The 19,342-nt window shown below is 42.0% G+C and overlaps 1 protein-coding gene across 4 annotated transcripts in view; it reads right to left on the reverse strand.

The window, feature by feature from the left end:
* Window positions 1-5,884: 5,884 nt before the first annotated feature.
* The window catches only part of LOC137102437 (prospero homeobox protein 1-like), a 31,230-nt gene continuing 17,772 nt past the window's right edge, over window positions 5,885-19,342 (reverse strand). For 3 of the 4 annotated variants that reach the window (XM_067481964.1, XM_067481965.1, XM_067481966.1), the window contains exons 5-6: window positions 10,423-10,604; window positions 5,885-6,049 (exon numbers count right to left, since the gene is read on the reverse strand). In XM_067481964.1, the coding sequence (XP_067338065.1) occupies window positions 6,025-6,049; window positions 10,423-10,604 (207 nt within the window). In that variant the 3' untranslated portion in view covers window positions 5,885-6,024. Of the gene's footprint in view, window positions 10,605-19,342 lie in introns of all 4 variants that reach the window. The other variant, XM_067481967.1, reaches the window with a different exon arrangement.

Below are 19,342 nucleotides of genomic sequence, written 5' to 3' on the forward strand. Positions count from 1 at the left end.
ACCCTTTTGGACTTGGGGACTTATAGATGATGCAGCTGCAAAGGTGATGAACATCTTAGCATCTTTTCTGTTTTCATAAATGCCATGAGCTACTTGGCTGTATGTTGTCATTTCCTCCTTTTTGCTGTTAACTCCATGTTGAAAGTTGCTATAAGACATGGTATGTGCAAACAGCTTAGCATCAAGCAGCCGTGTGAATGTGTAAAGGTTAGCCAATTACTGGATTGCTGATATAGCACCTGTGTCATAATACCCATAGAACCACACTTTGTTTATACAGAGATTGACAACAGCTGAGCATATTAAGATGATGATGACCCACCTGGCTGACAAGCCTAACCTGCCTGATGTCCACTGCGAAACCTGAGAAAGTGAAGATGATAAAGGAAGACAAAAACAGATTGGCAAATAAGCAAACCTTCATCCTCCCACACTCTTTCTTTCTTCTTACACCCCTTTGGAAAACAATACCCTTAGGATCACCATATCCCTACCTCACTACCTTGGAAAAGGTAGGTTTATTAATAGTTCAGAGCAGGGTGCTTGGGGCAAGCTGCACTAGAAGGTTAAGGATGAGGGGAGTTAATAATCTAGGCTCAGCAACCAAAAGCAGCAGTAGCAGTAGCGATGTCTTTTTTAGAGAGTCTCATGGCTGTCCCGTGTCTGTATCCATTTCATGACAAATGAAATACCACAGGCTCTGTCCAGAAACAATGGCTGGTTTGGCTGGTTCGAGGCACTGTGGGAGGTGGTGGTGGTGCTGGTGGAGGGTAGTGGGGTGGAGGTCTAAGACTGGCTTCCAGCCCCTGCAGCTGTCCCGGTTGTCACTCCTTGTCTTAAGGCTCACTCCTGGCTCAACACTCCATCCCATGGATCAAGGGGATGTGTGTTGCTGCATGTGTGTGTATGTGGGTGCATCCCGATCCCCTGAGAGATACTGTGAGTCGATTCTCAGTACTCAACAGTGTCTGAAAAACAGCCCCAGACACAAAAGGCAAGTTGAACGGTGTTAAGACCCCTTCGGAATGGAGCAGACCCCAGGCATGAGGTCATCAGCCTTGGTTTAGCAGCCTTTGTCCCACTGCCTGATTGACAGGAGGGGTGACTAGCAAAGACAATTGTAGCCTAACACACAGCCATGGATGTCATTCAAGATACACCAGGTCTCTAATAAAAAAATCCTTGTAATAATTAACAGAATTTAACCTGGAAAAATGATTTTTCATTAACCAAATCTGATGCATTTGGGATAAAAACAATCAGCTCAGATGTAAATTGCATACCAGTATGCAGTGATGTATAAGCTTGGTAATTTTTTCACACCTCCACCTTATAGGCCTCACCTTGATATGAATAATAGAGTAAATGTTTTAATCTTTGTTGATAAGAGGTGATAAGCTTTAATTTGCTGCTACTATTCTACCAATGAGCCTGTCTATGTGTTGCAAAGGAGAAAGACCAATCTTTTCCCGCCTCTCTGTCTCTCTCTCTTTCTGTCTCCCTTATGTCTCAGAGATTAGCCTTTGCTCAAAAACCTCCTGTTCATCTAAGTAATTAAAACATTAGAATTACCGGATTATTAACTGCTTTTGATTTAATCCAACACTCGATGCTCCCACCATCTTGCCAAATGGGTCAATAGGAAATATAATGGGCCTCTGTGATTTCAGATTCAGGGATCTGGAAGAGGCAAAGGATGCCAATAATGGCTATTAAAAGAGATATGTGTTTGTGTGTCTGTTTGTGAAAGAAAGCAAGAGAAAGAAAGAGATGGAAAGAGACACAGGGAGCCCAGATCGCCTTTGCTCTGAGTGCCATCTGTCTTAGACCCAGCAGGCCCAGTTTAGACTGGAATAGGCCAAACCAGTTCAGCCGCTTTACCCCCAGTGCACAGTAATTTGCACACAACCCACCCACACACAAACACACCCACACACAAACACACACACACACACACACACACACACACACACACACACACACACGCACAACCACACACACATGCTCCCCATGACCTCTTACTCTCATGATATACTTGATATACTCTTGTGTATATCAAGTGTGTTTCTTTGAACATTGTTTTTGAGAAATTTACCAAGGGCAGGCTACTCTGCTCCTCTGCTATTTGTTTGTATATGACCTTCACAAGACCCTGTAACAGGTGTTTACCTATGGGGCCCCCACTGCATCCTAAAAGACCTTGAATCAATGAATGTTCTGATATAACTTATATAGCATTTATCCTCCCATTGTCTTCCTCCAAACTTCTCATTAAATTGTAAGGACACTTTCTCCCTTCTTGCTTCTCCTGCCTCTCTTGGCACTCAAAAAGAAGTTGTGGGGGATTCACAGCTGTTGTCTCCTCACCTACACTGTCTCTATTAATTTACAGTATCTCTGTGTGCCTGGCAGGATTCGTATATGCTTGTCTATTTGACTTTAAATACTTTATACTTGTGGGTATGAGTGTGTGAGCTATGTCATTTGCAGCATATTTCTGCCTCCGTGTGTGTGTGTTCATTATGGTTCATGGTCCTTGCAACAAGGGGTCCAAGTTGACACAGTGACAGTCCCTCACAGAGCAACAGAGGGGCCCTGCCATCCAACAACAGAGGCTTTGTCGCTCTGCTTCTCTTGGCTTGTTATGAACTTCCTTCTCTCTCTCTCTCTCTCTCTCTCTCTCTCTCGCTCTTTCTCTCGCTTTTGCTCCCTTTTTTATTGAGCCCATTTTCTTGTCTGAAGTCTTAATTTGGGGTGCTGGCCAGTGGGAAGAGGGAAGAGAGGCGAGGGGACCAAGGGAGGGAAGAAGAGGGGGGAGAGAGGGAGAGGAGGTGCTGAGTGGTGATGGCTGCAGACGGACGGCCCTTTGTTCCTCCTTTCCCAGGCTCCTCTCTTGAGCCTATGAGTCTCCAGTTGCGTTGAAGCCTTCCAGAGAGAGAAGGGAGAGGGGAGACTGAGAGGAAAAAAGGGGTTCAATGATCTGTCCAACTGGAATCTTCCAATTCCACAAAACAAATGCGCACATACAAGCAAGAGATGTGGCGCTGGAAAGAGAGGAGTGGGTAGAAAAGGAAAGAAAACTACAAATGATTAAATGAACAAAAAGAGATCAGGAACCAATAGGATTGTAAAAGACAATTAAAAAAGAAAAGAATAAGGATGGGATAAGGAGGACATCAAAAAAGGCTCAAACAGAGTGTTGGCTGCACATGCTGACCACCACTAGGTGTCCCCATCACTGATGCCATATGTGGGCATCCCAGAGTCAATCCCATATTGTGCCAGTGACCAGCGTATTGCTTTAGTCACAACAGATGAAATCTAGTGTTTAATTACAAGCACATGAAGAATATATCCATAAATCTGTACAATGTGTAAATGTGTTTTCATGGATTTTGATTGATGATTCCAGTTGCAAAGGTTAAATTAAAGTTCCAAAAATAAAATAAAAGCAAATTTAAGAATTAAAAGGACACCCAATCACTTAAGTAATATCCTGCTGTTTTAGTTTTAAGCCCACAGCCATTTTGCAGGAGTAGGTGTCAGAGTGGTTTAAACAGCGGACAGCTCATTTTGGTAGTTGGTAGGAGGATTTTATATAGAAGAAATCGAACTGAGGTCCTGAGTCCTTGAGTTTCTTCATCACAAAAGTTCGTCAGCATTGGGAGTTACATCAGTGCTTGTGTGCGGTGATATTTACAAAAAAACATTTCTCTTTGTTATTTGGTTGGCATGCTTCAATTCCCCCACTGCCGCCAAGCTGTCAATTATAAAATAGAATAATATTAATATATATAATATTTTACATTATATTTTATATAATATTTAAACTAAACATTTCGAGCTGAAAGGAATTACTCTTTACACAAAATGGAAAATGTTCTTAAACCTGAATGTGTGATATAAAGCAGTCTCGATTGGAGGAGGGACTTGGAAAGGGACCTTGGGGACCATGTCAACGTTTTCTGTGCCGGAGCAGGGACAAACATTGGGCAAACATTGGGAAAGGCTGGCAGCCTTTGAGATAGTGGGCCGTTGATCTAAGACTGAGGAGCTGAAGTCCACTATCTCCTGTCTGATACAACAGTCAAGGTCTTGCTGACACACAGAGCCACAGAACAAACATGGATACCTGAAGACAATGACCTTTGAACCCCCAGTGGGAGAGTTGGAAAAAACAGGAAGTGGTGAAAGTGACTCCAGTGACTTTCTCCCTGAAGGCCAAGATTGGATCAGGTGGAAAGATTTTAAGTACGTGGCTCATTGTACATTAAAAACAAATACACATGCACGAACAGTGTTCAGGAGTAGAAAGCACAGATGTGGTGTGTGTGTATTAGAGGAAGTGAAAGAGTGAGTCTTCAGATGTAGCGACAGATGGTATTTGATTACAGAGCAGACGGTCGGTGTTGTACAAAGATGCTGTCTCAGCCCAACCTAAGGAGCTGTAGCCTCCGGTTAAGGCAAGCGGAGGGAGGCAGGCGGAGGACGAGAGGGAAAAAGGAACACGAGAGAGATGGGGGGGGGGGAATAAAAGCAAGCAAGCAAGAAAGACACAAAAGAAGCAACTCCAAAAATGAGCATCAAAGCAAAAAGAGTGAAAAGCAGTGAGGCAAGAACCAAACAAAGAAAGGGAACAGTGCAATGAGCAGGCATGGTGGAAAGCACAACAGAGGTCATGATGAGGAAAGAGCAAAATGACGCAGAGAACACTGAACCTTACAGAATAGTTTTAAAATGTACAAACTTAACAAAATAAAATAAAAAACAAACAGGCAAATGTCTTTTAAAAATAATTTTAAATGTTATTATTCCAATCAAATGGGCTATTATTAGTTTTTAATGGAATCAGAGTCTTCTAATTTAATTTCTTCTTTTTAAAGTGTAACATTTCACTAGTTTGAATAACTACAACCACACATTGTATTGGTGAGAGCTAGAGCTTCAAATAATAAAAATATAATCAATCAATTATATTAATTTATTATTGATTTATTTTGATGATTTTTAAAATACAAATTTGAAATCTTTTCAGTTTGACCTTCATCAAATGTGACATTAATTTTGTAAACAAAAAGATATTTAAAGTAAGATTAACTGATACTGAAAATAAGAAACCAAATGAATAAGTTGTTTGTCTTTTAGCTGTTTTTTTTACACTTTTATCGAACATTTAAATTTTTTACTGACATCTGACTTTTACTGATATTAACACATTTGTTAAACGACATATGCTTAATTTCCCCAAACTTTTAGAATGATTTATTTATTCAGCAGATATCTAGGCTGAATAGAAGATTTGATTGTGTGGGTGATTGCATTTAGCTGGATGAGGCGGCATCTGCAGTCGTCCGTGGAGTCCGTGCAAAAAAATAGCTTGGGATGTTGGCGCTCCATAGTCAAACCTCTCATTAGTGTGTTGAATCACGCAAAGAGAAGAGCAGCACTAAATCCGACCAGACAGAGTACATCTAAATGGTCAGTCATGCATTGTTAACTAAAGTTTATAAACCTGATAGGCGATATCAAGGTACATTAATACCTCACTATGTGAGATATATGTCACATTCTTGTTAATGAAAACATTTCATTTCTGTTGTGCATGTAGGCTTTCGTGGTGGAATGTGATATTAATAAAGCACAAAAATATATTTTTTTTAAACTTTATTTTTCTTTTTTTTTTTTATTCATTTTGCACAAGCTTGCATATATACTGCACATACATTCAGTTCATTGAGGGTGAAGGCACAAAAGGCAATTTGACTACTGGTTGTTTTTGGGCTGAGCCAAAGCAATACGGGGAAAAATGTCAAGAGAAAATACAAAACAGCTTCAAACTAGTTTCAGCTCTGTAGCCCACCCTCGTCCTGGTCCAGAAATGAAAAAAAAAAAAAAACTTTTTCTAAACTGTGCAATTCCATTTATCTGCCAAGATCTTTATTTTTTTCAATTATGAATAGACTCTTTTTTTTTTTTTTATAAAAGTTTGGGTAGGTAAAAATTAACATCTTAGCTTGGTTCTACTTAATGAAACGCAGTACAGCCTTCCCTGTTTGAAAAACAAAAGAAAACAACATCAAATAAATTAGGATAAATTAAACCAATAAATTACACAAAATTTGCAAGACAATTACACACTGGTAACAGAAAAAAGCAGCCATGTCTGAATTTTATTTTAAAACCTGTTTGTAATTATTCAGACTGCATTTCAAACACGGCTGTTCCAGCTGGAATTACTGCACTAAAACTGAATAATAATGTCATACAAAAAGCATCAACAAAACACTATTTACATAACATATTGCTAAGTTTTACAAAGGCAGTATTTATCATTGTAGGTCATCATTGATATTTACAAAAAAGGAGGAACAATGTAATAATAATAATAATAATAATAATAATAATAATAATAATAATATAATAAGAAGAAGAAGGAGAAGAAGAATGACTAATGAAAGCATCAAAAAATGAAAACCCCTTTCAAACAAGTCAAAAGAACAGATCAGAGAAAACTCACAACACACTCACACACACACACACACACACACACACACACAAACACACTCCAAACACACATTGCAAGTGCTTAATGAGAATCATTTACATGTCAGGATGGTACTCCCAGGGGTGGGGGAGGGGCCACAGTGTTGAGAATTGTGTCACTCACTGGTTCACAGATTCTCATAATCGGTCCTTTCTATTACTCACACACACACACACACACACACACACACACACACACACACACACACACACACACACACACACACACAATGCTAAGTGTACAGAAATTCCAAAAAAGTGACAAAAAAATGGTATAAATCACTTTTTTCTGTCTGCAGTCTCTCTGTTTTGTAACAGTTATTGTACAAGTGCCCCCTCCATGACACTAGTCTTCTCATGACAGTGCGCGTTTCTGTCTTTCCTGTCGTGTCCCAGGTCAAATCTAGAGCTACGTCGGCAGCAGTCTGCCCTTGTTTTTGGATGAGACTGGATCCATAGACTGGCAGCCGGCTGCCTGTGACATCATCATTACCCCACTGCTAGCCTAATGCGTCCTTCTGTCAGCAAAAATTCAAGAAACGGATGCTGGTTCAACTTAGAGGGCACTGCCAACAGGACACAGACCCCCATTAAAATCATGGCAGGGAAAAAACTCTAGGGGTTTTAAAAGAGTATTTATAAATCCAGTTGGAGAGAATGGATCATCTCTATTATTTTCTAGCCTTCTTTTTTAACCACTCTTAGCCGTCCTCCTCTAGCACGCTCAGTGATAATAGAAAAACTGTACAGCTATTCTTTGTCTCATCCTGACAGTATTTACAATAGCAATAACATTTAATATTCCAAAAATGGGTTCCAAGTTAATTTTTTCTGATCTCAAAAAAGACAGCCATTCAACATAATACAAAATAGGTAAGGAACTAAAAGGAAAACTGGTCACAAGTCCTGCAAAAAAAATTAAAACTATTGCTCCTAATCTACCAACAACTCACTTATTCAGACTGCAGATATAAAGAAAGCTGACACTGAAAATACCCTCAAGATTTCTTGTGAAATAGTTGCTAACAGTGCCTTTCAAGAACTTCAGAACTTCCACTACAGTATATATTTTTTCCATAGACTTATATTTTACAATTCTTAAAAAAAAGGCTATATAGTTCAATAATGTTTTTCTAAAAATGTAACGATGCCAGAAAAGGAAAACTTGACAAAAATAGTTTCAGCATGGTATTAAGGTGTTTCTATTTTTTATTTTTTTATTTTTTTTTATTTTGCACACAAGTCTTCATCATCCTGAATTATTCTTTTTAGGTGCAGAAACTGTTTAACTTTAGGGTGGAGTTGCAGGAAGGGGTGGGGGGGGGAGTGATAATAATCTGTGCATCAGACAAAAGTGTCCTTTCCTTTTTCTTTTGTTTGTGGCACTTTAGAGCCCTGGGCTGGTGCTTTGAGACTTTGAGACATACAGGGCTTAGCCCATCCTTCAGTGAGAAAAGTGTCCAGCTCGCTCTCTCAGGGCTCCAGATCTTAAGAAGAACACTGTCCTGAGAGGAGGAAGGGGGGGAACATAATGAAGGGAGTAGCTCACTGTCTTTCTCTGCATCCTTTTGTCATGCGCTTTGTCTTGCTCACACAAGTCAGCAGGTTAAGCAACCTGCCCCCTTTGATCTTTTGTGACACACACACATACACACACACTATAAGCTAATGTCAGCAGGGCGAGATCAACAGCTATCTCGCACGCACTCTACAAAGCATTCAAGTTTTTGCTTCAAACTTATCTCATCAAAACAGCAGCTAACACTAACTGCTCCATAAAAAAATCTTAAAACCCTGAGAGGGCGGAAGAAAGTACTAAAACTCTAGAAATACATGTTGAACTTAAGTGGAAAATTTGGGATTTGAATCTCAGGCATAAGAGATAGGAATGGGCGTTTAACAAACTGGGCACAGTGGCTTCAACAGAATCACGCGTTGGGTCTTAAGCTGCTGGTGTGTGACAGTAAGACAGAGCACAGGGTCTCAGGTGTGTGTTGCTCCTTGCTCTGTGCCTTTGTCCCAGCTCTTTGTAGTGCTGAGAGCTTCTCTATCTACCCCTGGGGTGAGTGCTCACCTTCAACCTCATATTGTTGAGAGGAGAGAGGAGCTAGATCACTCAAAGGCAGGTGAATGCGGAGGAAAGAAAGGTGTGTCTGTGTTGTTTGTGAGGGAAGTTCCTCTTCAAGCAGAATTAACAAATCCCTGTGTTTCAGCTTATACTCACCTCTCTCTCTCTCTGCCCTTTTGGAATTATTTTCCTCTCTCTGATGCTTCTATTTGTATGTCTTCAAAATCTACTGTTTCAGCACCAATGTACTTTAGATTGCCACCTTGCTTTTGATATATTCAAGTATCAAATGCAGTTGTAATATCTTCATAAAGTAATGCACACCTTGTATATGTATAGTCACAATATAAAATATGTCATATAAACAGGCTGACTTCATGTAACACATGAGCTAATTGATGAACAGTGCTTAAAAAAACTGTGCAGTTAATATTGTGTATGCTCACCAGTCCTGAACAGATAATTAGATGAATGAGATTTATTTAATAGCTGATAAAATGGCTCATTTAGTAAGAGCAGTTTAGTTATCACAGCTGGACTGGCTATAGAAATGTAGCTTTCTGAAACAGAGCAAAACGTGCACCAGAAGGCCACACTTCTGCATCCGTCTATACTTCTGCACGATTTACTTCATGTTTTTCTGTAACCTAATGCTATTCCTAGCATTGTTGCCAATCTCGTCCTGTGCAGGATAGGCTAATCACTACAGGCATTTGGAGAGGCCCACTCTGATTTGGCCCTCAATTAAAACCAAAAAAATTGGAACCTTATTCCCTGACCACCCCCCCCCAAAAAATGTTTTTAACTAGATATAATAAACTAATACAGAAAGTCCAGTGGAGACATGGGCAAACAAAAATTAGTGTAGGGAGAAGGATGGAAGTAGGGTCACAATATGTCAGAATCTAAACTCTTCATTGTATTAATAGCAATAATTTATTTATTTTTGCAACGGCATCAAGGGACAAACAAATCTTGAAGTGCCAAACTTCAGCAAGCAGTGATGACAAATCAACAACATCAACAATAATAATCTTAATCAAAATAATAATGTACACCCAATAAACACAATACCCTAGTTGCAGGGAAAACACACTTCAAAACATGGTAGAGCTCAGTAGCTATTTGAAACCAGTCCAAATCCCACATACCAGTACAGACCAGAACCTTTAGTTCAGTCATAGTCCAGTCAATCACCTCACTAGGCCTTGTTTTTGTGTGCATGTGTACATGTCAAGGTCCCATTACTGACATCTTCTGTAGCGCAGTCTATTTGGTCCCCACTTTGCGGGGACAGTTCATTTAAAAACCCACTGGATTGGGGTTCACCCCTTGTTGCCAGGAATACAGTCTTTAGGGAGCCCAGCCTATGTGCTAATAGTGTAAATGTGATCTCAGAAAGTCCTTCCACACACGAGGACTTAGTTAGTGTTCATTATAAAACAGGCCAAAACAATTGAGGGTTCACACAGTCCCTCCCCCCAAAAAACACCCAATAAGTTTAGAATCTCTTCACTTCCATAGAATCATAGAAAAACAAAACAAATAATAACCATCATCATAATTATCATATAAGAACAACAAGACAATAGCTAGGTCATTTAGGAACTGCCATAGAGGCTTTAAGAGTGGGAATGCTACTTCATAATTTTCATACATTCAGAAATGAAAAAAAAAAAAATTTGAAAAAATCAAAAGTAAAGTTGGGGAAAAGGAATAAACAAAAGAAAATATCCCTCTGAAATTCTATGAAATCAGAGAAAAGTTATATAAAAGCATAAAGCATCGAGTGAAGAGGATAAGAAATTTACTCGTGTAGAAGCTCTTGGAGACAGTTGGGGGACTTAAAGATTTCGGGGACCTCGCTGTCCAGTTTGCAGATGACCTTGTAGATGGCCTTCTTCCAGGACGGGTCTATGTCTTTGCCGGCCACAATGGCATTGAAGAACTCTCTCAGTGTGATTTCAGCAACCTCCAGGAAGCGATCAGGGACCTTCATGGACATATGGAGGAAAGAACTGGTTAATTACCTAAACATGTTTGATCGTTTCATTGTCCCACATTTCCCTTTATTAACAGTTTTATATACAGATACATGTCTTCTTCTTCGAATGACATCCTTAAGCTTACTCATATTTTAATACTAATAATTTAACATGATCAGAATTTTAATCAGATCAAATGAGCCACTTAGTAGATGTTCATCTAAACCTCGAAAGATTTCAGACTGCTGGCTTTAATAAATGAACAGGATTTTTACTTTCTGAAAACCCTGAACACAAGACTTGTCTGAGATCACAACTTTATTGCATTTTACAGTCTGCAGTAACTTCTTTGTATAATCTTCAATAATGTGAACTTCCCAGTTGGAAAATATTTTTGTATTTTCACAGTGCATGTAAAACCATAAATCTCCAATCTCTTAAATGCCTACTTCCTTAAAAGCCAACTAAGTCATCAGCCTGAGAAAATTACACTTCTTGTGAATTCTCAGATTTCTCACACCCCTCCCACTTCTCTCCCCACAACACTGTGAGCGCAACATCTTTATGAGTCCCACTGTAAATCTGTGACCAAACAAGAGAGCGGAGCTGAGTGAAGAGTGGCACAGAGGTGCTGGCGAAAGAGGAAGTACTAAATGCTTTGGGAACGGGGAGACACGCTGCCTCTTTAGTGTCCCTGACAGCAGCGCTCACCAACACCATGGAGATGATTAGTCTGGCAAAGATCTGTGACACCTTCCCCCAAGCCAACACTCTGTCACACACACATACACACTCGCTCATGCAGGCGTGAGCGCATACACCAGTGCACACACCTCCTTGTGCCAAGGAGATGACACATCCTGTACTGTGACAGAGCTCTACATAATGCTCATTGTACACACACTCTAGCTACCCTGGTGTATTTGGCTGAGTCTCTTTCCTTGACTCAAAGCTCCAGGGCGATGCAGCCTTCAGGGGTCACCTGCTTGGATAATGCTGACTGTCTACCTGCCCACCTCCCACGATGGTCATGCGTGCGCGGGCATACACACACACACACACACACACACACACACGCGCAGCAGCAGCAGTTTGCTTAAATGCCTGACAGTGCGTACTCTGCTCTGCTCCTCTCCTCCAGTGTCCTGCAGATACTCATCAGGAGTGTCAGGACACAACAAGGTTAGCTTCCACTGGAACACATATGCACAGACAGACATGTGCACACACAGGCAGGCCTCTTCACACACATATACACACTTATACACACATGGGACAGTCACCCACCCCCCTCAGGGTGATGAATGGAGGCTAAGATGCCTGTGTTTTTGGTGTGTAAGTGTGTGTGTATATCCCTGTCTATTGCTCAAGTGAACCACTGAATCGTGAATAAGAAGCTTGTATGCTTTAAGTGTGTGTGTTTGTTTGACAGAGGGAGTAAGAGAACACACACAAGCTAACCTATTTCCCCAGATAGTGAATGACCCTCTGGTAGGATAGAAATGGATATAATTCATTGTTTGTCTCTAAAATACTGGCACAATGACCCCGGTGTGAGGGCAACTTTGTGTACGCTGTGTGCTGTCAGTGTTTGTGTGGGCATGTCCACGCTTTTCCCATAAGACCTTGCTAACTGGCCGGTGCAACCTAGCACAGCGCCCTAGCCGTTAGACGCAGGGAGTGCCGCATTACTAAGAATATTCCTGCATGGAATTTCTCCTGACGTTTTGACTATAAAAGGACAGCAAAACGCTGACTGCAAGGAGAAAGCAATGTCAAGGAGAAAAGGGTATTGGTATTTCAGATCCTCTTGACTGAGAGAGCGAGAGAATGAAAGTGGGAGGGAGGGAGAGAGTTGGCGAGAGAAAGGGGGGGCTGAGATGAGTCTAAGGAGAGAGAGCCAAGCGACCGGACAGAGGGAGTTATTCCTGTCCCACGAGCTTTTGTTTTGTGAGTATGTGTGAGTTGTGTATGTGACGGAGATGCCTCCTGACCTGCAGCCTGAGCCTTAACTGTTTAAACCCCGCCCTCACTCCCCCCTCTTCATACTTTCCCCTCTCTTTCTTTCTCTCTATTTCTCTCTCTCTATCTCTCTCCCTCTCTGGGGTCAGCTGTTGGGCCTTTGTTCCAGAGGCATTGTGGGGGATTCTCTAGTGTGGCCGTTCATTCGCTCGGCTGTCCGGTAAATGGGGCCAATCGCGTGGCTCACAAGCCTTCATACATATTTCATAGAGCTTTTTAGCAACTTCTCAGTAGAGCCCAAAATTAAAGAACAGATGTGCAAAAAATGGAGACGTGAGGAAGGCAAAGGCAGGAAAAAAATGAGTATGAATAAAGAGATAGAAAGAAATGTGTGTATATGATGAGAAACGATGACTGGAAAACAAGGTGTCTACACAATGCTACACAATGCTGGCTAAATTTGAGAATGCACCGTTTTCAGTGCACCTTCCAAAATAAATCCCTATTAATATGATCAGTTTTGGACTTAACAGTTTAGGAAATTTCTTTCCCCTGTAAGGTGCAACAGGGTGCATTTCTGATCCACCATCAAATATTTTTTGTTTTGCACAGTTTTGCAGTTTGTCAGAGAAGATGACATTTAATCACTGTCAGATTGGTCAGGTGTTTATTGTGGATGGGGATATTTTCACTGTTAAATTTCAAATTTTCAAATTTAGCTACTTCAGTGTAAAGGTAGCATAAGTGATAGAGGACAAGCTTGACAGCATCTGACTTGTACAAACACCCTCTGTTGATAAAGTCTCAGAGTCTAGTCCTCTTAAAAATGAATAGATATGTACTGACAGAAGGTGTGAGGAAGACGGATAGGAAAGAAGTGTGTATGTGTGTGTGTGTGTGTGTGTGTGTGCGTGCGTGTATGTCTGTGTGTGTAGTGGGGGGGGGGTCCAAAAAAACAAAAGCTCTCATGAAAAGGGATATTACCTTTGCTCTACCCGTGTGTAACGCAATATGAATAGAGGAAGACGGGGAGGGGAACAGGGATAAAATAATCAGCAATGGGGATAAAGCTGGTCTCTTAAGACACACACATTTTCCTAACTCTAACATTATGCCGTGTGTTTGGTAAATACCAATTAAGAAGAAAGAAAGAAAGTGGGACTTCTGTGACAGCAGCTAGGCAGTTAATCACTCTCATTCACTGACTCCCCTCTCTTTCCTGCAACTCTCTTCCCTATTCTCTCCACCTCTCTACATCTCCCTCTCTTGTGACAGGGTGCTTTGAGACAGGAGGATAAGGTCTTTTTCAGAGAGAGGGAATCGGATTTCCTGCTTTTTGATGAGATAATAAAATATGACAGAGGACAATAGGAGCCTGTGGACAGCTTGCTGGGAGCTATTCACTCCAACAGCAGCCCTTGTCTTAAGACTGCTTAGACAAACGTTTTAAAAGGTAGCCAGAGGCCCAAGCCCTCAAATAATGGACACTGTACACACATTGTGTGCAAGTGCACGTGTATGCGTATCTGCATACTGTATGTTTCGGTAAAGCCTGAGAAATCTCTTCTCTCTCTGTGACTCAGGGTTTGTTTGGCCAACGTGTTTCTGCCCCTTGCTTTTGGGAACTGTCAGGAGATGTATTGCACCTTCTGTTTGCACAGCGTTGGCCAAACAAGAGGAGACCCTGGAAGATAAGGCTGTGTATGTAAGTGAGTGTATGTGTGAGCTGTAGCCTTGAAGGATGAAATGCAGGGACACAACATTAACCCCCGCTGCCAGCCAGGTTAATTCCTAACCTCAAAAACCAGCCTGGGAATACCAACACTTCCCATGCTTTTGGGTCACTGAATTTCATAAAAGTTATTGTCTCTTAAGAATATTCTCACTTCAGCTAACAGGCATTAGTTTAAAATTGAGTTGAAGCTCAGTTAAGACCGCTTGTGACATTTAGTGATTCAATCCAGTACTTCCTGAGCCTCAAATATACACTCACACATAGGCCCCTGTACCTCACGTATCTGCTCCAATCAATAATCTACAAAGGCCTCGATAAGCCCTTGGCCCACACTGTCACTTTAGGCAAACACAACCCATGTCCCTTTTCTTCCTACCCCTCATTGCACTTGTCCCCACCCCCCTCTTGCACTGATAAGATGTGCAATGGCTGAAGGGTCCAAACAAGTGAGAAAGACCTAGGTAGTGTCACAGTGGATTCTTCATTCAAATACTTAATTTTCACAAACTTCAGTTTTCCCTAGATACTTTTCTATTCCTCATAATCCTAATTTGTGAAGTGTTGATCAATTCATAGGAGACTATTGGGACGGGAAACAGGCCTCAAAGCTGAGCAAACATTTGCCACCCGCACTCAACTGATAGCCTTGAAAACATGGAGCCTTGAGGGGCTGTCGGGTTTGTGTGTGTGTCTTGTGTATGGACATATGTGAGCATGAGCACTAGTGTCACGTGGGCTCCTCTCAAGGTGCACCTCTACCGAGGAGCCAAGGACAGGACAGGGTCAAAGACGCAGATGAAGTCGCTCTCCTATCAAATCCACTTCTAACCCCCCCATCTCTCCAAACCTGAGAATTATATCAGGGCTTCTTTTGACATTTTCCATCTTGCTGCCCCATCTTTACATCAGTTTATAGACATTTGGGGTGGTTAGGCTGGTGCTGACTTTATATCTACCAAGTCACATAAGACCAAAAAATTATTCTACATTATTATAAATTATATTTCAGCCCTCATTTAGGTACTTAGAAATTCATTGCCTGTGCTTGTATAGTGGACACAGGCTGAGAGAACTCTATCTAAATGATGGGGGCTCACAGAGAGCTTTAACAGGGCCTCTGGAGGTCAGGAAGTCAGCTTGGCTCAAAGAGACCAAGAGAGCAGGAGGCAGAAGGGAAAGAAAGGAGCAAGGGAGTCTGGAAGATAGGAACAGGACATCTGGAGAGGAGGAGAACGGAGGGAGGGAGGGAGAGGAAGAATAGAAGGGTAGGAGGGAGGAGGGCGTGGGTGGGCCGACAATAAAAGAGAGAGAGAGGAAGGAGCTGCAGTGAAGGAAGGAGGATGGAAGATGAATAGATGGGTAGAAGGAGACAGAATGGAAGGGCAAGTAAGGAAACACGATGGCAGGAGAAGAAAGAAAAACAATAAACTGCAGATTAGATTGAAGGAGGGAGAGTTTGGCATCAGCAGGGGAAATGGGATATGTGTGTGTGTGTGTGTGTGTGTGTGTGTGTGTGTGTGTGTGTGTGTGTGTGTGTGTGTGAAAGAGTGAATGGGGGTTTGCTCTGACACATCTGCAGCTCTGATGCACGCCCTGGTCATTTTGGCATGAGTCCCTTTGCCACGCTTCATTAGTCTCACACACACACACGGAGGGAGACCAAAATGGTCCAGAAATAATGACATAATCAGCAGCTGTGCCACAAAGCAGGCTGCCCCTCACAAGGTGACCAGGGACAGGAGGAGGAGGGAAAGAAGGAGGGAGGAGAAGGGAGAAGGATTGAGAAAGAATAGGGGGGGGGGGGGGGTATTGGTAGAAAAGCAGAGATGAGGGAGAATAGAGAAGACAAGTGTTGGGTGAGAACAGGGAGAGAGTGTGTGTGTGTGTGTGAGACAGAGAGGGGGGGGGGGGGGGGAGAGAGAGAGAGAGAGAGAGAGAGAGAGAGAGAGAGAGAGAGAGAAAGAGAGCAGGTCAAATAAATGAGACGGGGGATCATGTAGTTCTTTATGTTTAAGTGATTCCTTGCTACCCACGGTGCTCTAGGCTTTACCATCAGCTCTGGTCATTTAATCAGGGCACAGAATAAAGTGGCTTCTTCTTACATACACACGCACACATATGAGCGCATATACGCCACACGCTGAAGAAGAGACCCGCCAGGCTACATCAAACGGAGGCCCTCAATAGCCTGCAGCTATTCACTGAGAAGCATATGATCCTGCTTTCTATTCTTTCTTTCCCTAACCCTTCTCAGTAAGACAGTTAAAAAGCCATAAGACAAGTTGGAAATAAAGCTTGTGTTGCAGTAAGTAAGTAACTGAAAATATGTTGGAATCTTTTGTAGATTCGATTTGCTACTGTCAGCAGGTAGCAGGAGGCCTGAGTATAACAAAATCAATAGTGTAGTTAGGAGGCATTTGTCAAAGGTTTAATTAAGCAAAAGAAAATACATTTTCTTAATTTTCTGCAGTGGTATCTCATTGACCCACAGATTGGCTTTTGCTATAAGTTGCTCCAGGACATGATCCTTTTTCTTAGCAACTATCTCTGATAAAAAGTAGTTTAAATGAAAATGTCGACAGTGTGTTCTGTGCATTATCTAGAGTAAAGATTTTCTTATGTAAATTTGTATTCAGTTTTCAATGGTTGAAACAGAACTGGAACTATTGTTTGTAATTTGATTAAAAAAACCTTTTAAACCTATTAGCATCACAAAGTACCTAACACTAACAGAGATTTGACTACAGCAACACAGCGACACAAGTTTGACTGAGAATGTGATAGGTATCATATTTTCTTGTTAAATACCATGTCACAGTCTGCATCTGTGATCATCTGTCAAGTGCATGATCCAGTTCACATTGAACATTCTAAGTGTAAGATCCTCGGGTCGTCATTAGTATCCTAATTGTACCATCCTTGTAGAGGCTGGTGTCTCAGCTTGCTCTGGTGGGAAAAGCAAGTGCTAACAAACATACACAAACATTGTTGCATGCATGTGTATAATGACACCAAGTAGTGTAGTTGACATTATGTTATACAGATGTAATGTGCATGCGATAAATGTGTAGTAAAGGATGTTTGGTGTGATGAGATGTTTTCTCAATGGGAGATGACAGGAGATACTGCAGATTTGAGGGGCAAGAAGAGGGTAAGATGAGGTGTTTGTGTGTGTGTCTGTTGTTGTTGTTGTTGACATAAACCCACTGGCAAATTGTATCGGCTGTATTTTTGGCAGCTCTGAACCTAAATCTATACCGCCAGCTTTTCATCTTTCTCCCTCTTTCTTCTACCCCTTTCTGTCTTCAGTCGCTCTTCAAAGAGAACCCTAGAGCTTTTTTAGTGAAAACGCAGCACCTGTGTGCAAGTCCATGTTTATAGGTACTTACGAATGTTTATACACGTGTAGCTGTGTCTTTTGTTCCCAATGCAATGACCATGACCCCTCTCCACACACACACACACACACACACACACACACACGCGCACACACACACACACACACACACACACACACACACGCACACACACACACACACACACACACACACACAGACACGATGCTCTATGTGGCCAGAAAGACCAAGAAACACTAGGAATGAGGGAGTGTATGACAGAGTGGGGAAAAGCAGGAGAAAACAGACATTAGCCTCTCTGGGTGGAGAACAAATGGAGCCCCAAGAGGGACGTGAAGAGGAGGAACGAGGGAGAGAGGGGGGAAGGAGAGGTGAAGCACACAATGCTATGGGGCACGGCGGTTGGACAGACAGCATCTGCTCTTAGCTCTCTGTGGCTACGGTAATGGATGGAGAGTTGTAGAGACACCGAGAGAGTGGGAAGGAGGGAGATGGAGCGACAGAAGGAGGAAAAGCATGAACAAAAAGAGGGAAGACGAGAGGATGATAGAGGGCTAAGGGAAAGGACGGAAGAGAGGAAAGGACTTGGAGCGTAAAAATCGAACCTGAGAAAAGGCTCTGTTATTATTTGGTAACTTTAAAACAAATAAAAAATCTACGTGTGTGTGGAAAGGTGACAGACGTATGGATAGACAAAGGAAGAAAAGGGACAAAAGAAGTGACACTTCTTTACGAAAGGAGAAAGACCAGCTGATAAGGGCAGACATATGATACCTTCAAGTGTGTGTGCCGACCAAGGCTTCTCATCGCTTTTGCTGGTACCTCGCTCTCACAAAGAGATCATAGGGACTTCTCTTTTAAATGCCGAGGTGTGTATGTATCCATGAGTGTGTGTATGCATCTTCTGAGGGAGGAGTGGCCACTGACAGAGGAAACTTGGCCTTGTCTGTCTTTTGGAAATCTGACAGTTTCCCAGAGCCATCATAAAACTGCCTCTTTATCAGACCCCACCTCTTTTGCTCTCTCACTTGCTGTCTCTAACCCATTACCAGGTCAAACACATTCCTGTCTTATGAAAAATGATGTGTGTTGTCATTGCGGCTTCAAAGAAAGACAGAGGGGGCTGTAGAGTAAAAAAGAAAAAAGGACACGAAGTGAGAATTTTCACTTGAGTCCTCACATGAAAGCGCCACTCGCTCAAAGTCAAGGCTTTGGGAGGCCGGTTGTGTTTTGCAAGACTTTGATGGCAATGGACGGAGCAAATGAGAAGCAGAGAAGAAAGAGAAGAAGAGAGGGGATCAGGAGGGGGCTGAGAAAAGAGGAAAGTAGAGCTGGGGTCTAGGTAATTAACGGCAACCTCTTTAATTACCGCTGGTGTTCATTGTGCCAGAAGGAATGTGACAATTATGCCATTAAAACTTCCTAATGGGAGGAAAAAGCGAGGGAGAGGAGGGGGGAGCATAACGGAAGACATGCAAAAGAGGAGGATGAAAGAATGAAAGGAGAGAGGCAACAGAAGGAAGAGAGAACCACGAGAGGGAGTGAGGGAGGAGGGATATGAAAGGAAAAGGGGAAACAATCGCGACAAAAGAGGAGCTGGGAGGGAGTTGGGGAGCGTATTAGGCCAGCACAGTGACAGAGCAGATTAGCATCAAACAAGAAAGGCTACAGACGTGTGTGTGTCTATGTGTGT

This window comes from Channa argus, chromosome 17 (assembly GCF_033026475.1).
Source record: "Channa argus isolate prfri chromosome 17, Channa argus male v1.0, whole genome shotgun sequence".
NCBI lineage: Eukaryota > Metazoa > Chordata > Actinopteri > Anabantiformes > Channidae > Channa > Channa argus.